Source organism: Puma concolor, chromosome A1 (genome assembly GCF_028749965.1).
Source record: "Puma concolor isolate L17-30 chromosome A1, mPumCon1.1.hap2, whole genome shotgun sequence".
NCBI lineage: Eukaryota > Metazoa > Chordata > Mammalia > Carnivora > Felidae > Puma > Puma concolor.
The window spans coordinates 47,113,264-47,137,380 of NC_141667.1; the positions used below are offsets into that span (position 1 = coordinate 47,113,264).

Here is a 24,117-nt window from a genome sequence, read left to right on the forward strand (position 1 = left end):
ACTGCAGGGGAACCAGGGCAAACATCCCCAACCGGAAGCACAGCTCCTCCCAGGCTGTCTCAGAGCCTCAGCTCAGGGCCCTCCCAGCTGGCCACCTCTGTGCGGTGTTCCTGCCAGCTGGGGGTGAACAGAGTTGCTCTCTCCCTCAAGCCTAGCACCCTGTGGTCAGCAAGAACCAGCATCACCACCACCACCCCTTGCTGAACACTTTCTAAATGCCAGGCACAGTGCTGAGCATATCACATGCTGATCCTTTTTAATCCCCAACAACCATACGTAGTAAAAATTATTATCCATGTTTTCCAAGTGAGGACACCAAGGCTCCAGGAGGTTAAGCACCTTTTCCAGGTCTCACAGCTATGAAGCAGTAAAGGCTGGGTGCACCTGCAGGTCTGTCTGCCCCTGGAGACAGCTGTCCCATCATTCAGCTAGGCCCTCTTGGAAGTGTTAGGAAATGGCAGCTTGTCCCACGGTAGAAGTTTAGGGGTCAATGTGTGGAGTGGACCCGTAACATCCTAGAATGTGAAAGCTGGGGGGACCTACAGGTAATGGACTCCAGTCCCTTGCAAATGGGGAGACTGTGGCTCCAGGACAAGGGGGGCCTCACTTATACAGTGAGTCAGTGCCAGGCCAGAATTAGAGCCCCTGGCTCCCTTCCTAGAGATGTGGAAAGACCTTTGGGTACAAAGCCAAAGTCCAGTCTTCTGCTGTATTAGTTTCCCAATTATGAATTACCCAAAATTTACTGGCTTATTAAAACAACACAGATTTATTCTCTTAAAGTTCTGGAGGTCAGAAGTGTGAAAAGGAGTCTAACTGAGCTAAATGCATGGTGTAGGCAGGTTCTAGGGAAGAGTCGGTTTGCTTGCCCTTTCCAGCTTCTAGAGGCTGCCCACATTCTTTGGCTCGTGGCTCCTTTCTCCATCTTCAAAAAAATATTTTTAATGATCATTTTTTTGAGAGAGAGAGAGAGAGACAGAGCTGAGCAGGAGAGGGGCAGAGAGAGGCAGACACAGAATCCAAAGCAGGCTCCAGGCTCTGAGCTGTCAGCACAGAACCCGACACAGGGCTCGAACTTAGGAACCGCAAGATCATGACCTGAGCCAAAGTGGGACGTTAAACCCACTGAGACACCCAGGTGTCCCACCTTCTCCGTCTCCAAAGCCAGTAACCTAACATGTCCAAGTCTCCCCCTCCTTCCTTCCGCCATCACTCCCCCTCCTTCTCCCACCCCCCCTCCCCCAACTATCTCTCTGCAGCACCTGCTTTCATCATCACATCTCCTTCTCTAACTCTGACCCTCCTGCCTCCTTCTTTCACATATGAGGACCCCTGTGATTACATTGGGCCCGCCAGGACAATCTCCCCATCTCAGATCCTTCACTTAAATTCTATTTGCAACGTCCCTTTGCTGTGTAAGGTGACATATCCCCAGGTTCCAGGAATTAGGCATTGGCTTCTTTGGGAGGCCATTATCCACACCTGCCTAACCACAGTTTAGCCTCAGTGAACTCCAGCTTCCCTGTGCCTCACACTCCCCACCTGAGAAAGGGGTCTTTTGGCAGCTCGGCCATCGTCATGGGCACAGAGCACACCACGGTTCCTGAGGAGAGCCTCTGATGCTGTGGGCCCAAGGGAGGGCCCAGAGGGGCGAAGAGGCCCCGCTTGTTCAGGGAAATAAAAGGTGGCTGGGCAAAGGGAGTTGCGTGAGCTGAGGGCAGAGGGCATGGGTGGAGCCCCGTGCCGCTTGAGCAGGTCAGACGTCCGTGTTCTTCCCCTGACCTCTGGTCTCCTGAACATGGCCAACCACTACTGTCAGAACCCAAGACGACATCATGCAGTTAGCACCCTCCGCACGCCCGAAGCCCCAGTTGCCCCGAGTTCTTGGAGAGTAATACCAACAAAAGGAGTAGCCGACATCTGAGCTGAGCCGGCAGAGCAGTCCCAGCCGACATGACCACACACAGCCCTCACAACAGAGCCCCAGGGTGTAATTGGAATCCTCCACCCTTGACTGGCACAGACCCTGTGGCTCAGGGAGGACATGAGACTTGCCCGAGGTGACACACAGCAGAGGCTGAGGTCGGAATGGGGTACTCCAGAGAACAGAATTTTCAGGGTAACCAGAACCCCCTGTGGTTTGAACCAGTACCATAAGCTTAGTCGTGGGCCCTATGTGGATGGGTCTCGGCACGTTCATCTTCCTCATTGCAGGATGAGGAGAGGGTAAGGCCAGGTCATGTGGCTGCTCATTAGCAGAGGCCCCAGTAGTTCCCCCCCCCCGCCCCCCACCCCGTCCCTCCAGGGCCGCAGTCGTCTCACCTGGATATTGAAGGGGTTGGGCCTGCCCTGCAGCAGTGGCTCTCAACCCTGGCTGCACATTGGCATTACCTGGGGAGCTTGTAAAAACAAACAAAACCCACCAGGCCACCTGCCACCCAAGACCAGTCACACCAGAGTCTGGGATGGGATCAAGGCATCAATAGTCTTTAAAGCTCCCAGGCGATGCGAACTGTGTGGTCACAGTTGAGACCCACTGGTCTAGATGCTTCCCGAGGGACCCTCCATCCTTTGTATCTTCCGATTCTTTCCAAAAGTATCTTTTCTGTATTGTACTTGGACAAAACCCAGGAGAGAGGCCACTAGAAAAATCCTGGTCATTTCCTGCACACCGCTCCACGGTGCCCGCAAGTGAACAATCCGCAGGCCCAGGGCAACAGAATGATGTTTGAAGGACATGGGCTTGGGGGGCCAACCCCGGTTGGAACCACAGCTCATCCGCTTAGTAACCGCATGCTCTTGAGCAGAGTATGTCGCTCTTCTGAATTCCAGAGTTCTCCGTCTGAAAAGGGGCCTAATAGAGCTTTGTGAGAGCTGGAGAAGATGTCGGTAAAGTGAGTGGTAGACACTAGACCTCAGAACCGTTGTTGTTGTTCTTGCTGAACATGGGCGGGAAATAGATGGGGCTGGAGGAGAGGCCTCCCTCTGGAGGCCAGCATCCAGCATCCAAAATGCCTTAAGGCTGATCTTCTCCCTGCTCCACCGCGGCTCCTAGGTCCTTGCCCCGGGCTCCCGCCCAGGCTGGTTTCCGCATGCAGAGTCTTGGGTTTGATTTCCCACGAAGCCCTGGCTCAGAAACGCTCCCTGCCTCTCCAGGCAGTGTATGGCTCCAGCCAAAAAACCCAAACCCCACCATCTTCAGAAGACAAAGGAAAGTTGATATTAGACACCGTATGTTTCATAGTACTGGGTACTTTCAGAACTATAACAGCAGTGTGAGCTAGGAAATGTAGCTACATGTTCATTGTGTAGATGTGGGGACAGGCTTTGAGATGTTAAATGAGCACCATCCAGTAGAAAATCAGGGGAGCCACAAAAATACTTTTAAATTTCCTGGTGGCCACATAAAAAAAGGTAAAGAGAAGCAGGTAAGATTCATTTTTGTAATATACTCTGTTTAACCCAGTATATCTGAAATAGTCTCACTTTAACATGTAACCAACACTTGGAAATTATTTTTTTGAGATTTTATGTGTACGTAATCTCTACACCCAGTGTGGGGCTCAAACTCTCAACCCCAAGACCAAGAGCCGCAGGCCCCACAACTGAGCCAGCCAGGCATCCCTGAAATGGTTAATGAGACCTATTATTTTTTTCACAGTAAGTGTTGGAAATCAGTGTCTACCTTACACTTCCGGCACAACTCAATTCAGAGTAGTCCCATTCCGAGTGTTCAGTAGCCGCATGTGGCCCTTGGTCGCTGTAGCGGGCGATACGGGGTTCAGTGGTTAAACACTTCATCTCACATCCCACCAAAGGTAAAGGAGAGTGGAGTGACAGTTTCCCCATCCCTGTTCCCCTGTCCTTTTCACTCATCACCTGCCTCTCCATGGCTCCTCCCTGATAGGAGACAGAGTTTTGTGGCCCTGAGGGTGTGAGCTCTGGCATAGATTAGAGATTCGAATCCTGCTTAGTAGCTGTGAAGCCTGGAGCAAGTTACCTCCCGGTCTGTGCTCAGGTTTCTACACGTGTCAATGGGATGATAAGGATGAGGCCCACCTCATGAGGTCAATTCAAGGAGCAGTCGTTTTATTAAATCATCAGTTCAGTCAACCACCTGCCACATTCAAGCCCTCAGTGAATATTCAAGGGGATCTTCTTTTAAAGGAGTCCCTGCCATGCTGTCAAGGCTCATCTGCTACATGAAGCATGGGAGGCATGTGGGTCGGCTAAGTTCTTCTTAAATCAGCCCAATTCCCATGAACCTGCAGTTCCCAAGGCCAGGAGGTGGCGTGGAGTTCGCTGCTGGAATGTTCCTTGGTTTGAGGGTCTGGAGTCTTCCAGTGGAGCCGGACAAGGACACGGTCACTCTGCGAGATTGTCACTCAGCGAGTACCAGCGGCCCCTCAGGTGCCAGCCCCGTGTGAGGCACCAGGGGGACCCAGGCAGGCTGCAGCATGCCACCCCTGCCCTTGGCCTGGCATGATGCTGTGCTGACTTGTTACCCGTGGCACTGCCCCGTTTATCATCTCTGTGCCCTTGCTCCTGTGGTTTTCCCCTCCAGGGTACCTTCCTCTCCCCTCATTGCCCACTTGTCCAAACAAAACCCACCTCAAATGCCACCACCCCGAGCACCCCTCCCTGACTCTTGCCCCAGCCTCTCTCCTCACTCCCAAAACCTGGTGGCAGACACTTGCTCTTTCCATGTTCCTTTAGTGCCGTCTGCACCTCCCAGAGGCCCTTGGTACCTCCCATCCATCTTCTGGGTCCTTCTGTCCTGAGAGGCAGCTGCCCGGCCACACTAGCATCCCCCAAAGTCCCAGGCCAGCTCTGATTTACCTGCACATTCTTCCAGCATCTACGGCTCAGCTGGCGCTCAGTGGGTAATGAGACAGTGAGTGTGCAGAGTTCGTCTTAGCCCAGTTTATGTGAAAGAGCAGAAGCTGTGTCTTCCTCTGCAAACTCTCAGCAGAACTCCTGTCCAGTGCTGGGCAGCCTGAGGGCAACTCATCCAAGGAGGCTGTTTGAAAACACGCATTCCTAGACTCCACCGCCCAGGGATAGCTTCCTAGGTCTGGGGTAGGGCCCAGACAGCTGCGTGTTTTGTCATCTAAGAGATTCTACTGCGCAGACAAGCCCAGAGGGACCCGATTCAGACCATTTAACCCGGGGGAGCACTGGAGAGGCATAGACCATGCCGCTGCAAGGTGCACGTTACTGTGATTTCCTCTCACAAGTGACCGTGGAAAGGAGCTCTGGATCCGTTTGGTTAAAATGCAGTATTTAAGAAGGGAAGTCATGGCCGAGAAAGAAGACAGCCTGGGCCCTCCCTTGGAGGGGTGTTGGGTTCCCTGCTAGACACATAGGCTGTGCCCTTGGGGCAGTGTGCAGTACCTTCCCCGGGGGAATAGCAGTGTCAGCTTGCACTCGGAGCCTGCCGCCGGGACGTTTTGTCCTCACACCACACTCTTCTTCCCTGACAGGTCTCCCGTGATGGCCGGTGGACTGTTCGCTGTGGATCGGAAATGGTTCTGGGAGTTGGGTGGGTACGACCCAGGCCTGGAGATCTGGGGAGGGGAGCAGTATGAAATCTCATTCAAGGTGAGCCAGCTCTTTGGAAGCCCCCTTCTTTGCCACACCCCCTTGGCTTTCTGAGCCTGGAAAGACTCTGGATGCTCAGGGTTCAGCAGCCCCTGCTCCTCAGGTGACAAGTCAGAGGCCATGGGCCACTCCTTCTTGCGTGTGTATAGTGGACGTGGGGTGTCTCCTTAGGCTGCTAAGCTCTGACTGCCATTTACCTTAACGTCGTCCCCTTCTTAGGATGGCAGTGTTGGAATAAGACAGGTCTTGCTTCCAGTAAAGGTGGTGTCTCCCAGTGAGGTGTCCAGCAAACCAGCAGGGGGGAAGAGAAGCCGGGGTAAGTGGGACACACAGGCCTGGAGGGATGCTGTGCTTTGGGGATGGCCCGTGGCCTCGCAGATTCCCAGTTAGCCTTAGTGGGTCGTGGCCACCCCTCTCAAGTGTGCTTTCTCTGTATCCACCACTGCTGGAGTTGGCCGTAGAGACCAGTGGTCAGGAGCTCAAGCTGTGGAGTCAGAAAAGTGTGGGTTCAAATCCCAGTTCCACCACTCAGGAGCTGTGTGATTTGGGGCAAGTTTAGATTAGCTTTCTCTCCTCGTCTGAAATGACAGAATAATAATACTACCTATCTTCCAGAGCTATTGCAAAGAGCGAACGAGATAATATCTTAGAAGTATTTAACATGCAACCCGGGGACACAGCCAGCAATTAAAAATGGGTAGAAACTATTCAAGATCCAGTGAGTAAATATTTACTCTATCAGACCAGCCCGTGTGCTGTAGAAGCTTGCTGACAATGGTAGTTGAGGACGTGGTGGTTACTAGTTAGCCACCCACCCTTCTGGGGCCACTTCCTCCCCTTCATTTGTGGGATTCCATATTGGTCTCAGGTGACGAACAGAGGCTCGGTCCCTCTGAGGGGAGGCTTAGCTTGTCCCGTGCCCCCTTATGTCTGGCCAGGGTCTGCGTCTGCATCCCCAGGGCCCCTGGAAGGGCATACCCCCAGCCCGCGAGGGATGGCCAGCGGCACCACTACTGGACCGAGCCCTGTGAATACACAACCCTGATGCCCCCCGAATCGGGCATTAACTTTTTAGGCGGGACACCGTGATTGAGACTTCGGTGCTGGGGTCAGATCCCGACCCTGCCACTTCCAACAGACTGTGTGATCTCAGACAAGGAAGGCTCACCTCACTGAGCCTCGGTTTGTGCTGCCACAAAATCTGCTTAATGATATTTGAATCTTCACGGGGTTGTTCAGAGGATTAAATGCGACCATGACAGTTGGGTGCTTCCTAACAACGTCCCAAAGATTATGTTCGTTATCGACATCATTGCCATCACCATGTATACCTCTGGTTGAGCAGTTCAGAACTAGGGAACATAAATTCTTTTTTTTTTTTTTTTTTTTTTAAAAAGATTTTTTTTTTTTTTTTTTATATATGAAATTTATTGTCAAATTGGTTTCCATACAACACCCAGTGCTCATCCCAAAAGGTGCCCTCCTCAGTACCCATCACCCACCCTCTCCTCCCTCCCACCCCCCCATCAACCCTTAGTTTGTTCTCAGTTCTCAACAGTCTCTTATGCTTTGGCTCTCTCCCACTCTAACCGCTTTTTTTTTTTTTTTTCCTTCCCCTCCCCCATGGGTTTCTCTTAAGTTTCTCAGGATCCACATAAGAGTGAAACCATATGGTATCTGTCTTTCTCTGTATGGCTTATTTCACTTAGCATCACACTCTCCAGTTCCATCCACGTTGCTACAAAAGGCCATATTTCATTTTTTCTCATTGCCACGTAGTACTCCATTGTGTATATAAACCACAATTTCTTTATCCATTCATCAGTTGATGGACATTTAGGCTCTTTCCATAATTTGGCTATTGTTGAGAGTGCTGCTATGAACATTGGGGTACAAGTGCCCCTATGCATCAGTACTCCTGTGTCCCTTGGATAAATTCCTAGCAGTGCTATTGCTGGGTCATAGGGTAGGTCTATTTTTAATTTTCTGAGGAACCTCCACACTGCTTTCCAGAGCGGCTGCACCAATTTGCATTCCCACCAACAGTGCAAGAGGGTTCCCGTTTCTCCACATCCTCTCCAGCATCTATAGTCTCCTGATTTGTTCATTTTGGCCACTCTGACTGGCGTGAGGTGATATCTGAGTGTGGTTTTGATTTGTATTTCCCTGATAAGGAGCGACGCTGAACATCTTTTCATGTGCCTGTTGGCCATCCGGATGTCTTCTTTAGAGAAGTGTCTATTCATGTTTTCTGCCCATTTCTTCACTGGGTTATTTGCTTTTCGGGTGTGGAGTTTGGTGAGCTCTTTATAGATTTTGGATACTAGCCCTTTGTCCGATATGTCATTTGCAAATATCTTTTCCCATTCCGTTGGTTGCCTTTTAGTTTTGTTGGTTGTTTCCTTTGCTGTGCAGAAGCTTTTTATCTTCATAAGGTCCCAGCAATTCACTTTTGCTTTTAATTCCCTTGCCTTTGGGGATGTGTCGAGTAAGAGATTGCTACGGCTGAGGTCAGAGAGGTCTTTTCCTGCTTTCTCCTCTAAGGTTTTGATGGTTTCCTGTCTCACATTCAGGTCCTTTATCCATTTTGAGTTTATTTTTGTGAATGGTGTGAGAAAGTGGTCTAGTTTCAACCTTCTGCATGTTGCTGTCCAGTTCTCCCAGCACCATTTGTTAAAGAGACTGTCTTTTTTCCATTGGATGTTCTTTCCCGCTTTGTCAAAGATGAGTTGGCCATACGTTTGTGGGTCTAGTTCTGGGGTTTCTATTCTATTCCATTGGTCTATGTGTCTGTTTTTCTGCCAATACCATGCTGTCTTGATGATGACAGCTTTGTAGTAGAGGCTAAAGTCTGGGATTGTGATGCCTCCTGCTTTGGTCTTCTTCTTCAAAATTACTTTGGCTATTCGGGGCCTTTTGTGGTTCCATATGAATTTTAGGATTGCTTGTTCTAGTTTCGAGAAGAATGCTGGTGCAATTTTGATTGGGATTGCATTGAATGTGTAGATAGCTTTGGGTAGTATTGACATTTTGACAATATTTATTCTTCCAATCCATGAGCAGGGAATGTCTTTCCATTTCTTTAAATCTTCTTCAATTACCTTCATAAGCTTTCTATAGTTTTCAGCATACAGATCCTTTACATCTTTGGTTAGATTTATTCCTAGGTATTTTATGCTTCTTGGTGCAATTGTGAATGGGATCAGTTTCTTTATTTGTCTTTCTGTTGCTTCATTGTTAGTGTATAAGAATGCAACTGATTTCTGTACATTGATTTTGTATCCTGCAACTTTGCTGAATTCATGTATCAGTTCTAGCAGACTTTTGGTGGAGTCTATCGGATTTTCCATGTATAATATCATGTCATCTGCAAAGAGCGAAAGCTTGACTTCATCTTTGCCAATTTTGACGCCTTTGATTTCCTTTTGTTGTCTGATTGCTGTTGCTAGAACTTCCAGCACTATGTTAAATAACAGCGGTGAGAGTGGGCATCCCTGTCGTGTTCCTGATCTCAGGGAAAAAGCTCTCAGTTTTTCCCCGTTGAGGATGATGTTAGCTGTGGGCTTTTCATAAATGGCTTTTATGATCTTTAAGTATGTTCCTTCTATCCCGACTTTCTCAAGAGTTTTTATTAAGAAAGGGTGCTGGATTTTGTCGAAGGCCTTTTCTGCATCGATTGACAGGATCATATGGTTCTTCTCCTTTTTTTTGTTAATGTGATGTATCACGTTGATTGATTTGCGAATGTTGAACCAGCCCTGCATCCCAGGAATGAATCCCACTTGATCATGGTGAATAATTCTTTTTATATGCCGTTGAATTCGATTTGCTAGTATCTTATTGAGAATTTTTGCATCCATATTCATCAGGGATATTGGCCTGTAGTTCTCTTTTTTTACTGGGTCTCTGTCTGGTTTAGGAATCAAAGTAATACTGGCTTCATAGAATGAGTCTGGAAGTTTTCCTTCCCTTTCTATTTCTTGGAATAGCTTGAGAAGGATAGGTATTATCTCTGCTTTAAACGTCTGGTAGAACTCCCCTGGGAAGCCATCTGGTCCTGGACTCTTATTTGTTGGGAGAGTTTTGATAACCGATTCAATTTCTTCGCTGGTGATGGGTCTGTTCAAGCTTTCTATTTCCTCCTGATTGAGTTTTGGAAGAGTGTGGGTGTTCAGGAATTTGACCATTTCTTCCAGGTTGTCCAATTTGTTGGCATATAATTTTTCATAGTATTCCCTGATAATTGTTTGTATCTCTGAGGGATTGGTTGTAATAATTCCATTTTCATTCATGATTTTATTTATTTGGGTCATCTCCCTTTTCTTTTTGAGAAGCCTGGCTAGAGGTTTGTCAATTTTGTTTATTTTTTCAAAAAACCAACTCTTGGTTTCGTTGATCTGCTCTACAGTTTTTTTAGATTCTATATTGTTTATTTCTGCTCTGATCTTTATTATTTCTCTTCTTCTGCTGGGTTTAGGCTGCCTTTGCTGTTCTGCTTCTATTTCCTTTAGGTGTGCTGTTAGATTTTGTATTTGGGATTTTTCTTGTTTCTTGAGATAGGCCTGGATTGCAATGTATTTTCCTCTCAGGACTGCCTTCGCTGCATCCCAAAGCGTTTGGATTGTTGTATTTTCATTTTCGTTTGTTTCCATATATTTTTTAATTTCTTCTCTAATTGCCTGGTTGACCCACTCATTCGTTAGTAGGGTGTTCTTTAACCTCCATGCTTTTGGAGGTTTTCCAGACTTTTTTCTGTGGTTGATTTCAAGCTTCATAGCATTGTGGTCTGAAAGTATGCATGGTATGATTTCAATTCTTGTAAACTTATGAAGGGCTGTTTTGTGACCCAGTATATGATCTATCTTGGAGAATGTTCCATGTGCACTCGAGAAGAAAGTATATTCTCTTGCTTTGGGATGCAGAGTTCTAAATATATCTGTCAAGTCCATCTGATCCAATGTCTCATTCAGGGCCCTTGTTTCTTTATTGACCGTGTGTCTAGTTGATCTATCCATTTCTGTAAGTGGGGTGTTAAAGTCCCCTGCAATTACCACATTCTTATCAATAAGGTTGCTTATGTTTATGAGTAATTGTTTTATATATTTGGGTGCTCCGGTATTCGGTGCATAGACATTTATAATTGTTAGCTCTTCCTGATGGATAGACCCTGTCACTATTATATAATGTCCTTCTTCATCTCTTGTTACAGCCTTTAATTTAAAGTCTAGTTTGTCTGATATAAGGATGGCTACTCCAGCTTTCTTTTGGCTTCCAGTAGCATGATAAATAGCTCTCCATCCCCTCACTCTCAATCTAAAGGTGTCCTCAGGTCTAAAATGAGTCTCTTGTAGACAGCAAATAGATGGGTCTTGTTTTTTTATCCATTCTGATACCCTAAGTCTTTTGGTTGGCGCATTTAATCCATTTACATTCAGTGTTATTATAGAAAGGTATGGGTTTAGAGTCATTGTGATGTCTGTATGTTTTATGCTTGTAGTGATGTCTCTGGTACTTTGTCTCACAGGGTCCCCCTTAGGATCTCTTGTAGGGCTGGTTTAGTGGTGACAAATTCCTTCAGTTTTTGTTTGTTTGGGAAGACCTTTATCTCTCCTTCGATTCTAAATGACAGACTTGCTGGATAAAGGATTCTCGGCTGCATATTTTTTCTGTCTAGCACCCTGAAAATCTCGTGCCAATTCTTTCTGGCCTGCCAAGTTTCAAAAGAGAGATCAGTCACGAGTCTTATAGGTCTCCCTTTATATGTGAGGGCACGTTTACCCCTTGCTGCTTTCAGAATTTTCTCTTTATCCTTGTATTTTGCCAGTTTCACTATGATATGTCGTGCAGAAGATCGATTCAAGTTACGTCTGAAGGGAGTTCTCTGTGCCTCTTGGATTTCAATGCCTTTTTCCTTCCCCAGTTCAGGGAAGTTCTCAGCTATTATTTCTTCAAGTACCCCTTCAGCACCTTTCCCTCTCTCTTCCTCCTCTGGGATACCAATAATGCGTATATTATTTCTTTTTAGTGTATCACTTAGTTCTCTAATTTTCCCCTCGTACTCCTGGATTTTTTTATCTCTCTTTTTCTCAGCTTCCTCTTTTTCCATAACTTTATCTTCTAGTTCACCTATTCTCTCCTCTGCCTCTTCAATCCGAGCTGTGGTGGTTTCCATTTTGTTATGCATTTCGTTTAAAGCGTTTTTCAGCTCCTCGTGACTGTTCCTTAGGCCCTTGATCTCTGTAGCAAGAGATTCTCTGCTGTCAGCTATACTGTTTTCAAGCCCAGCGATTAATTTTATGACTATTATTCTAAATTCACTTTCTGTTATATTATTTAAATCCTTTTTGATCAGCTCATTAGCTGTTGTTATTTCCTGGAGATTCTTCTGAGGGGAATTCTTCCGCTTGGTCATTTTGGATAGTCCCTGGCGTGGTGAGGACCTGCAGGGCACTTCCCCTGTGCTGTGGTGTATAACTGGAGTTCGTGGGCGGAGCCGCAGTCAGACCTGATGTCTGCCCCCAGCCCACCGCTGTGTCCACAGTCAGACTGGTGCGTGCCTTCTCTTCCCCTCTCCTATGGGCGGGATTCACTGTGGGGTGGGGTGGCCTGTCTGGGCTACTTGCAGACTGCCAGGCTTGTGATGCTGGGGATCTGGCGTCTTAGCTGGGGTGGGTAGGCAAGGTGCACAGGGGCAGGAGGGGCAGGCTTAGCTTGCTTCTCCTTAGGTGATCCTCTTCAGGAGGGGCCCTGTGGCAGCAGGAGGGAGTCAGATCCGCTGCCGGAGGTTTGGCTCCGCAGAAGCGCAGAGTTGGGTGTTTGCGCGCGGAGCGAGCAAGTTCCCTGGCAGGAACTGGTGCTCTTTGGGATTTTGGCTGGGGGATGGGTGGGGGAGATGGCGCTGGCGAGCGCCTTTGTTCCCCACCAAACTGAGCTCTGTCGTCCGGGGGCTCAGCAGCTCTCCTTCCCTTTGTCCTCCAGCCTTCCCGCTTTCCGAGCAGAGCTGTTAACTTATGACCTCCCAGACGCTAAGTCGCGCTTGCTGTTGGAACACAGTCCGTCAGGCCCCTCCGCTTTTTGCAAGCCAGACTCGGGGGCTCTGCTTGGCCGGCGAGCCGCCCCTCCGCCCCGGCTCCCTCCCGCCAGTCCGTGGAGCGCGCACCGCCTCGCCGCCCTTCCTACCCTCTTCCGTGGGCCTCTCGTCTGCGCTTGGCTCCGGCGACTCCGTTCTGCTAATCCTCTGGTGGTTTTCTGGGTTATTTAGGCAGGTGTAGGTGGAATCTAAGTGATCAGCAGGACGCGCGGTGAGCCCAGCGTCCTCCTACGCCGCCATCTTCCCTCCGGGAACATAAATTCTTGAGTAGCAAGAAAAGAACTCAAGAACGACCAAAACATCGTTTGGGTTTGAAGGGCGGTCTGTGTCTGTTTTGCTTCCAGAGTTCTGAAGTTGTCTCTCCGAAGGGGACCAGCCCCTAACCTAACCAACACTCGCGTCCAGGGTTGGTGTTCAAAGTATTTAATGGCGATGGCGGCCCAGGCACCAACCAGTCAGAGTGGATACCGGCTGGACACAAGTCTGTGTCAGCTCTGGTCCACACAGCTGAATTTCAGCCCTGCTCGGAGCTGACGGGACCCTATGCCAAGCCCTTCACACGTGTTGGCCTTTTTAATCCTCTCAGCAACCCTAGCAGAGCGGTGTCATCATTTTACCCATTTCACAGGAAGACACGAGGGGCTCAGCCCAAGGCCCCACACAGGTGGAAATAGCGGAACCAGGACCTGACCGCAGCGGGGCCTGACTGCAAAGCCTGCGTTGTGACCTGCCACGTTTCCTGGGCCTCTTTAGGGACAGGAGAGAACACTAGAGAGGGAAACTAGCCTGAGAAGTTGGCAGTGGTCTTTCCCCCCTTTCTTCTGTTTTTGCCTCCTCCTGGGCTCGTTCTTAATTTACTGGGATATTCTACAGCCTCTCAGTGAAGTGAATTAATGACCGTCTAAGTGAGAAGTAGCAAATAGATTTCCTCTCCCAGCCATCTCTGATCTGCTCTGGGATAGGGGCGACCCAGCGCGGTGTTGATATGTATTCCGAAGCTGCATCCAAGCTGATCAGAACGAGGGTGGTGACTGATGAGTGATGTCTGCCATGGGTGCAGGTCTGGCAGGTGATGGCACAGATGTCATTGGGTATCCATAGCCCGGTGCAGTCTAGCTTTCCAAATGTCGCATCCTTGTGGGTACGGTGCAATCACACACAAGGAATCAAAGGACTTTTAACTTCGCGGTTTGTCAATACAGCCATCGAGCAAACTTGATTTATCAGGTTCTCTGCCAAGTGTGCCCAGAAATGGGCACACCTGTGTTCTGAGAGCTCACCAGAATGTCAACTTCGATAGGGTAGGATTGTTTGTGTGTTTCACTCACTGCTGTGTCCCAGGTACCGAAAGGATTGCCTGACATTGAGGAGGCACTGAATAAATACGTGTTTGTGACACACTCAGAGCAGGTAGATCGCTGGCCAGAAACCAGCCTCCATGGTCAAGAAGTCCCCCTTCAGAAACACCCTCTGTGGAGAATAGTGAATGGAGAAGGAGTTGCACAAAAGAATTCCCAAACCCAAAATGATTTCATTCTGTGTGTTTCAAAGACCTATCTAATGATGCTCATCAGGCAATTACAGCAGAACAAATGGCATTTTTCTCCACACAGTTTATTTACAAAAGACTTGGTAATGAAGCCATATTGGAAATCTCTCGTCCGGGAGGGGGGGTGGCGGCTGGCTCCTGTTTCCATTTGATCCAATTAATGTCCTTCACTCTCGAGGGGAAAGGGCTCTGCGTAATGAGGAGGCTCCCAGGTCTGGAAGGGAGACTTTCCTCCCTCAGTTTTGTCTGTCCTGGCTTTGAGAACATGGGTTCCCAGAGCCCGTGGCGGTCCATCTGCCTGTGCATTGTCTCCCAAGCCCCTGTGGAAAGCCTGCCACAGTGCGGAGGAGACAGGCAAGCCCATTCATCCGCCAGAGATGCCTCCCTGAAATGTGGGTGTTCATTTCAGCCAGAGCGGAGCATTTTCAAAGGGCCATATTCCCTCCGCTTAATCTCTGCTAAGACCCCTTTCTTCCTGGTGATGGACAAAAGAGACTGGTCTGAAAGGCCTGAGTGCATTTTCAGAAATTAAGATAAATTGATATGTGGCATCAGGACTGATGAATTAATAATTTGGCTCCAATTCCAGACTAGGCCATCTATCCTGATGGGAAAACCCTAGAAAAGGTATTCTAAGGCTCTGAAATTTCTGGAAGAGTCATTGATTCCCCCACCCCACCCCGACACACTCTCTCAGCCAGGAGACATATTGTTTCCAAAAGGCACAGTCACACCATGGAAGTTCTCCTGTTTGGCGGTTAGAATCTTCCCAGTTCTGGTGGCAGGTTAAATCTTTAACTCCAGAGCCCGCCTGTACCTGCCTCTGTGAGCTGACCCCTGCTCATTTCTCCACCCTCCATCCTCTTACCGCATTGCATTAGTCTGCACTCTTGGTTACAGATGACCCTAGTCATCTGATTGAAGGCAAAAATCAGAATCAGTTGGCTCACACAGTTGAAATTCCAGGGCAGACCCTCCAGGCCTGGCTGGATCCAGAGACTAACCCATCTCATCCAGTCTCCGTCTCTCTCAGTCCCTTGGCACAACTTTCATCTCGGTTGGCTTCCTGTTCAGGTCAGGCTTTCTCTCTGTGGACCCAGCATCCCACTGGAAAGAGAGTTTATCTTTCCCATCCTTCCTGTAGAAGTCCCCAAGGTGATTCTCACTGGCCTGCTGGTTCCTTGCCCATCCCTGAGCCATGTTCTGATTGGTCAGCTGCAGTCACATGTCCATCCTGGAGACCGGAAAGTGGAGATGAGCTGGTTCCCCAAACGAAAGCCCAGTCATTGTTTCTAGAAGGGGAATGAATGTGGGGCAGGGCAAACCACAGACGTCCACACAGATGTGTCCGCACAGCCATATGGAGCTGCTCACAAGCCCCAGGCTCGTGCGTCCGGTCATCTTTGGAAGCAGGCACTGTTCACTCTTCTGGAAATGCCTTTCCTTAGTCTGAGAGGCCCCCACTTAGCCTTACCTGAGCTGCCTGTGCTAACGAGGCTCCACCCCAACGTTACTCCTGGCTTAGCTCTGAATTCCTCATGTTAATTGTGACCCAACGGGTGACCTGTCTTACCCACTGGCCTCTGAGTTCCCTGGAGGCCATTTCTATACCCAGTGTGTGGCCCACAGTAGGTGTTTTAAATAACTGTTAGTGGCATCAATTTGTATCTGATAAAACTTCCTTTGCCCTGCTCTTCCTAGACTTACCTCAACACCTTTTGGTAGTGGTGGTGTTGTGGGAAGGGTACTCGGTGAGAAGGCAGGGCACTGGCTTCTCATCTTGGCTTTCCATCCATCTGTTCATCCATCTGGGGATCCTGGACCAATCGCTTGACCTCTTTGGCCCTCACATCCCAGACAGTGCTGATACAGCTTTCCTACCTGCCCCGTGAGAGAGGATCGGATACGATGCTGTGGGGAAAGTCCCTTGACTTACACAGGTGCAAGCGTGGTTTGGATTAGAGGTGGTGGCAGTAGAACGAGCCAGGAAGGGGACTGCACCATGTCCTTAGGAGGCAGGGTTAGGACATCTTCATCTCTGAGATCCAGGAGACAGGATGCTTCCACCGGACAGTACGGATGAGCTGGCATGAGAAAGGTGTGGGCTTTGCAGTGGTGTAAGTGGATACCTCTTGTTAATAGCAATTTGGCTAAATCTGTTATGTACCAAAGCAAGCACATTCTTTGACCCAAAATTCCACACCCAGGAGTTTATCCAAGGGAGACAACTGCAAAGATGAGCAGAGATTTGGGTAGAAGTTATTTGTTGAGGCCTTACTTACAATGGGGGAAGATTGACAGGACCCAAATGTACATCCTTAGGGAATAAATAAAAGCACATCTAAACAATGGAATATGATATTAAAAGACCAGATGCCTCCAAAGTTAAGTTTAAACAGAAATGAAAAATAGTATCGGGGTGCCTGGTGACTCAGTCGGTTGAGCATGTCTTGATTTCGGCTCAGGTCACGATCTCAGGGTTCGTGGGCTCAAGCCCCATGTCAGGCTTTGTGCCTGCTTGGGATTCTCTCTCTCCGTCTCTGACCCTCCACTGCTCATGCTCTGCCTCTATCTCTCAAAATTAAAAAAAAGAAATGAAAAATTGTGTATATATATAATATGATCCCATGTTTGGTGTTTAAATATATGATGAAGGCAAACCAGCAAACAAAAACCCTGAGAGTATCCTTCTAGCAGCTGGTGTTTGCTGGTCACTCACACCAGTAATGTGTGAGGCTCTGTGCACGGCACTCTACATGCATGGTCATTTAATTTTCATGAGACACCCGAGGCGGTGCTCTCACTTTCTCCGTGTTGTAGATGAGGAAACTGAGGCTTGGGTTAAGTCACTTCCACAAACTCACACAGCTGGAGCGGGGATTTCAGACTGAGCCTGTGCTCTGACCCAGCACGCCATGAAAGCGTCCTGTTCCTTGTGGCATCGGGGGGGGCGGGAGGACTCCAGGGTGCAGCTGTCCCCTTCTACTATTTCTATAACAATGAATATGTTCATCATAAGTACATATCACTTCTATAAAGAAAGAAAGAAGATTTTTTTTTTTTTTAACTAAGAAGGAAAAATGGTTTTTCAGCCCTTCCAGCATCCCCTGCCCCACCATATACATCCCAGTGCTGTGTTTGGGCCATTTGCAAGTTCAGGCATGAGAGTCCACCACCACCACCCCCCGCCAAGGGAGGCCTCCAGAGAAGGGAGTGACAGCAAGGACACCCCAGGGAAGGACGGAGCGTAGCTCTGCAGGGTGGGCCTGAGGAGGCAGTGGCTCCTCCCTGAGGGTCCCATGGGGCAGGTCCATGTGAGCGAGGGAGTCATGAAATGCCACATGAGGGGACAGGGGACAGTCTTGTTCCACGAGGAAAGGCAGCAGAGGCAGGAGGTATCAGGGCCCCTGGGTTTGCTTTGTTTGACGTAGCCGTCAAAGCCCAACCCAGTCTCAGGCTGCAGCTTTGGGGCAGATTTTAAATGAGAAAACTCTCAGGCTTTCCTTCTGTAAAACTCATGGCGTCGTCAGGAGGAGTAAGTGAAATAGTGTGAAAAGAAGGCAGGAGCACACCGGAAACTGGGTACAGGTGATGTAATGGCCTGATACCCTTAATGGTTCCGTGACTGGACCAGGGTCCCTCGGCTAGAAGGTGGCAGTGCCAGAGCTAAATCCCAGATGTCCTGACTCTAAACTCATTCCACCGGTGGGAGGGGTGGAGGAAAGGTGGGCCCAGCCTAGACAGAGGCCCTTTTTACAGGAAGGGTCCAGAAGTCAGCACCAGCCCCGAGGGGAGTTGCGTTGCTGCTCAGGAGGGAAAAATGATTTCCAGAGGCCAGCCCAAGGGGCAGAAGGTGATCTGGGGCTACCATCCAAGGACCTGCATGGCAACACCTCCCCCATCCCATCACTTACCCACCCCCCCCCCACCTGACTCAGACCAGCTGCAGAGTTGCTGCTGAGAACCTGGTGCTAATTCTTTCTTTGGCTAAGCTATCCGAGGATGCTGCAAACGTGCTCTGCCGCGTGCAGCATTTTCCTCCTGGCTACAGGTGCCCAGGCTTCCCAAGAGCCGCCTGCTGGGAGCAGGGAGAGCATTCTGCTCATGACTCTCAGCAAGCCCTTTGAAAGTCCATGAATGTGTCTGTGGAGGCCTGCATCTCCCACCATTCCTCCAGGAAGGTGGCTCAAAGGCCCAAGGGTCATATGTCATCCATGGCTTCCCAACCAGCACATACCTGTGTCCATGCCTCCATCTTTCGTTGCTAAAAATGGAGATAATAACTTCTTCAGAGCTTTGTTCTAAGAACTAAACGGCATGAAACATTCATCTGGCTTAGAGCCAGGCAAAAAGGAGGCACTTAGTAAGTGGTAGCTGTTCTGACCAGAACCCTCATGTTAGAACACCATCGAACACCATCGGATGAAGTACATGGCCTTCAGAATCAAACCCCCTGGGTTCTGGTGCAGACTTGATTAGCTGGTTGCTGTGTGACCTTGGGGAAGTGGCCTAATCTCTCTGGACTTCATAGCTGTAAAATGGGGATAGAATAATCTTTACTTCATAGCATGGGTGTGAACGTGATGTTAGTCAAACTGTGTTAAAACCTTAGCTCAGTGCCTGGCATGTAATAAATGATCAATAAACGGTAGCTGTTAATGTTTGCATCGTTATGGTTGATGCGGTCAGGCTACAGTTACAAGAAGACAGGAGTGGAAAGAGCTTTGAGGCTGACAAGACAGAGGCCGAAGACCTTGGCTCCAGGCCTGGCTTTGGAATGAACTTTCAGTGAGACCTTGGACAGCTCACTTGCCCTTTCTGCTGAACCCGTATCTTCTCATCTACAAGGGCACTAAAAACTCGAAACTTACAGGGCTGTCTGTGTGAACTAGCTAATACCATTATCCTGAGAGGGGTTGTCACTATTCCAGCATGTACTGGTCCTCAATGTGTGGTCCTCAGACCAGCCTTTGCAGCAGCATCTGAGAACTTGTTAGACATGCAGATTCTCAGTCTCCACCCCAGACCTGCTGAGTCAGACACCCTCGGGGTGGGGCCCTAGCAGTCTGTATTTTAACCAGCTTTCCAGATGATTCTGATGCTCACAAAGGTGAGGATTATGGCGGTAATGAATACGTGGGGTCTTGTACGGAGAACGTTCTCAGGCTTGGATGTGGAAGGTCAGAGCAAATGGGTAGACTGCTTGGCAGTTGGTCAGCATGTCCCAGCACCTTCCCCCTGTTACATCATCAGGTTCGGGTCATTGGGTCCACCCTTGACAGCGAGTTTCTGTTCCATTTCTTCTGACAGGGTTTTAGAGCAACGCTGCCCAATGACTAGGTCCAGTGTAAATGAATGAGTGAATGAATGTATGGGCTGCGTTATTGATGGGAAGAGAAGGACGGCGCCCAACACCACAGACAAGTGAACGCACCGCAGCTGGTTCTCAGCATCCACAACACGAGTCTGGAGGATGTGGAGAGGGCCAGAAGTGATCAAGAGAAGAACAGATGGCAGAGAGCCTTATTTGCAAGCCAGGGGTGCCCGTTCATTCTGTAGGCAATACAGGTGCTGACAGGGGTCTTGGCAGAAGACCATAATAGGGTCTGGACCAGGCTTAAGAAAGATCAAACCAGGAAGGTACAGTCTGCCTGGAGGTCTCAGAGCTGCCTAGTTCTGGGGGGACCCAGCCCCAGATTCCACTCTGGACTCTGCCATTTATGAGCTGAGGGACCTCGGGGAAGGCACTTATATCGCAAGGCCTCAGCTTCCTCGCACGTAAAAGGTATGATAGGACCTCTCTGACTGTGTGGTTATGAAAGTGCTCTGTCCCAAGTATGAGTCACATCTCAGGGAAATTGCAACTTGACTAAATTCATTTATTAGTTTAAGCAACAAAACCCCAGTGTAAGGCAGCCACCTCCCATTTTTTGGCCAGCTTGTCTATAAACACCTAAGGATATTGTTGAATTAGACATTTCATTTATTCATTTAGATACACATATGTGCTTAAAACTATATTATATAAAATAATATATTAACCTAGAAGTAAATTCAAATGGTTTTTATTTTTTTTATTTAAAATTTAGTTAGTTAACAGACAGTGCAATATTGGTTTCAGGAGAAGAATTCAGTGACTCATCAGGTACATACGACACCCAGTGCTCATCACAAGTGCCCTCCTTAGTGCCCATCACCCATCGACCCCATCCCCCACCCACCTGCCTCCATCAACCCTCAATCTGTTCTCTTATCATTAAGAGGCTCTTGTGGTTTGTTCCCCTCTCTCCTCTTTCCCCGCCTTCTCATATGTTCATCTGTTTTGTTTCTTAAATTCCATATATGAGTGAAATATGGTATTTGTCTTTCTCTGATGACTTCATTTGCATAGCATAATACCATCTAGCTCCATCCACATCATTGCAAATGGCAAGATTTCATTCTTTTTGGTCACTAATATTCCACTATATGTATGTGTGTGTGTGTACAGGTATATATGTATATATATGTATGTATACATGTATATATGTATATATACCTATACACACCCATACACACACACACACACACACACACATATATATGTATATATATACATATACACACACACACTACATCTTCTTTATCCATTTATTAGTCGATGGACATTTCAGCTCTCTTCATTGTTTGGCTGTTGTTGATAATGCTGCTATAAACATCAGGGTGCATGTACCCCTTCAAATCTGTATTTCAAGTGGTTTTTAAAAATAAAGTAAAATTGTTTTTTTCCTACTCTTCACCAGCTGCATCCAGTAACCATTATAAATATCTCAAACTAGCGTGAGTGAGGTCCTTTCATGCTGGTAAGCTCTCCGAAACAGTATCTTATTCAAAACAAACTAATATATTCAAAACCATGTGAACTTCTGGAAGACATGGATATGACGCCATTTCTTCTCTGAGGGGAACTGCATGGCCTGCCTCCAGTGCCCCCCAGCTGCCATGTGTCCAAATCACACTATACGGATTGCTTACAGCCCTCTGTGCTTCAGAATTACATCATTCCAGTCCCATCGCAGCCCTATCAGGCACACATAATTCATCCCATTTTGCAGATGGGGAAACTGAGGCTTTCAGACTCACAAAGCTTGCTGAGGAGCCTGGATTAGACCTCAGTTCTTAACTCCAGAATGGAGTTCATAACAGGAACGCTATGTACCTTCTAAGCACACAGATAATGCAGAATAATTGGTGGCAACTATTATCATATTATGTTCCCCCAAGTGCAACTAAATAGGGTTGGAATTCCATAGGGGTCCTCAGCCGAGATCCCAAAAGCAAAAGACATGTCTTCTCCTGGCCGTCAGCAGGAAGGATGACCAGTCATGCCTGGTGGTTTCCAGGCAGCCATGTCCTTGACAGAGAGAGGTTTCGCCAGGGCCCCTGCTGGCTCATGTTTTCCTCACAGGATGGGCCCTTCTGCCACACTGTCTCTGGGTCCCCGAGTGTCTTCTGATGCACATCACCATTTGTTTCTTCCCTCCTCAGTTTAGGAGATAAGAGCAAGTAATTGTCTTTTATAGACACTGTAATGAAGCCTGTCATCACACAAAAGAAGTTTGCTAATAAAATAAATCAAAGCAGCAGTGAAAATGAATAGGGAGCAAGCTTTTACAATTAGATTTGTACTTGTCTGGTGGCACAGTGCTTCCATGAGAAGTGAGAAGGCTGTTGCGCAGGGGAGAAAGGCACCAAGAGATGAGCTGACGGGGTGTTTGCAAACTCCTCAAGGCAGAGCAACATGGCGCCCAAGGCAGGCAGCTGTGTCCCCTGTGGGCTTGGAGGCTGGCAAGGGGCTTGACAGAAAGGGAGGGAGGGAAGCCAGCAGAGAGGGGTTGCAGGTACATCATCTCGGTGGTCTGTGTGTGTCCCCATCCAAATGTGATGGGGTCCCAGCCAAATGTGATCTGGCTGCTGCTCCCCCTTCTTTTTGCCATCAGCTGGACTCTTTCCCCACAGGTGTGATACCTGGGGGAGAGGAGAACACCCTGGGGCACCTAGGCCCCAAGTGGTGCCCCCATGACTGTGCCCCAGCCCTGCCTGGCCCTGTCATTCTCCCAGTCAGTTACAGGTTCTGCCACCAAGTAAGTTAGAAAAACTTCATGGGGCACCCAGGTGGCTTAGATAAGTGTCTGACTTCGGCTCAGGTCATGATTTCACGGTTTGTGGGTTTGAGCCCCGCATCGGGCTCTGTGCTGACAGCTCAGAGCCTGGAGCCTGCTTCATTCAGATTCTGTGTCTCTGTCTCTCTCTATTCCTTCCCCGCTCATGCTCTGTCTCTCTCTTTCTCTCTCTCTCAAAAATGAATGATTTCCATTTAGGAAATCAGGCCATAGGATAAAAAAAAACATGCTGTTGGGCAAAAGGGCAAATGCTGTATAATTTCAAGGTGGTGGCATTTCTCGTTCTTTTGCAAGCAGAAATGACTAACGTAGTTACGTTTGGTACGTTTGGTCAGGCATTAAGCTGAGTGCTTTTCATGAGCTGTCTCATGCCATCTCAGCAGCCTTGCAAGGTAGTAGTGACCTGCCATGCCCAGGTCACAGGTGAGGAGACTGTCGCTCCCCAGGTCAATGCCTTGTGCCAGGTCACATGGCTGCACAAGTTGGCATTGGGAATGGAGAGGGTTGTGTGCTCATAACCCCTGTGCCATGGTCATCATGGGTCTTGTGTGGCTGTTGCCTCAGTTGTGAAGGAAGGTAGGAGAGGACCCTAGAGGTGCACAGGTAGGTGGCTTGGGCCATGACTGGAACCATGGGACCTGGGATCCAAGACCACCTCTGGCCACCCAGGTTGAGTCATGACACCATTCTGTGCCTCCATCTTTTGTCGTGTTCCTGGAGGGAGAGTCCCCTCCAGTCTTGGGCTCCTGCCAGATACCTCTTCAGGTTGTTCAGGTACTCAAAGAGGACTCAGGAATTGGAAGCAGCTTTAGCTGAACAAACAGATATCTCTGTCTCTGAAGGCAGTTCTCACTCAGGGAAGGGCAGGAACGCTGAGGAGTAAACCCATCGTCTAAAGCTAGGACTCCTTCTGGGCTCTGGACGTCTCAGGAATCTGCGGGTGTTTCGGATGCCTTAAACCTCTCAGCAGATCAAGGTCACCCTGGTCCCTCAGGAACCTTTAGGCTGATGGCCAGCATGGTCAGGGCCAAAGAAACCAGAGGTCACAGCAAAGAGAAGGATGTGGAGATTGATCGTTGTCTACATAAAGGAAGGTTCCCTGCCAGGCAGAGCTGGAGACACAACCTTGTTAGCTAATGTGAGTTTAATATGGAGTCAGGGGAGCTGGACGCCAGCCTAGTCAACTGCCCAGGAGACCGTCAGAAATAGAGTGGGGTAAGGTGTCCCCCATCTGTTCAGCGCCACTCTGCCTCCCAAAAGACAGGGGCGGCCCAGCGGCAAGCTGGGCGATACCCGCCAGACAAAAGCATCGCTTCCATGTCAGTCATTTTGTATAAAGGAAGAGTTATTGTTATGGGAGGCTGGCGCCTGATCAATATCTCCTGCTTTGAAAATAAACTTCTTGGCTTGGCCTTGACATTAATCTACCATCAGGAGCCCATTATCTCAAGACCAATATTCTGTTCTATTGACTTGCTCAATTTTTTTTTTCTCCCCCAAGATCAGACTATAATTGCATTTCTCCAGGCAGCACTTGCACTCACTGCAGCCTCATGCATACAGGTCCCCTTGCAGGAAGCCCGGGACACAGCACATCTGGGGTGGGATGGAGACCGTGGCTGGCAGAGGGTCATGGGGGACTGAGGACCCTCAGGTGCATGAGGAGGAAAAGCAGTCCTTCTAGAGCCTGTGAATTGGTTGAGACATAAAGCCAG

The 24,117-nt window shown here is 48.7% G+C and overlaps 1 protein-coding gene across 4 annotated transcripts in view; it reads left to right on the forward strand.

Annotated features, from left to right (window-relative positions):
* The window catches only part of GALNT10 (polypeptide N-acetylgalactosaminyltransferase 10), a 226,692-nt gene that overhangs the window by 183,502 nt on the left and 19,073 nt on the right, over window positions 1-24,117 (forward strand). For all 4 annotated transcript variants that reach the window (XM_025924183.2, XM_086700365.1, XM_086700177.1 and 1 more), the window contains exon 7: window positions 5,484-5,601. In XM_025924183.2, coding sequence (XP_025779968.1) covers window positions 5,484-5,601 — 118 coding nt within the window. The remainder of the gene's footprint in view (window positions 1-5,483; window positions 5,602-24,117) is intronic.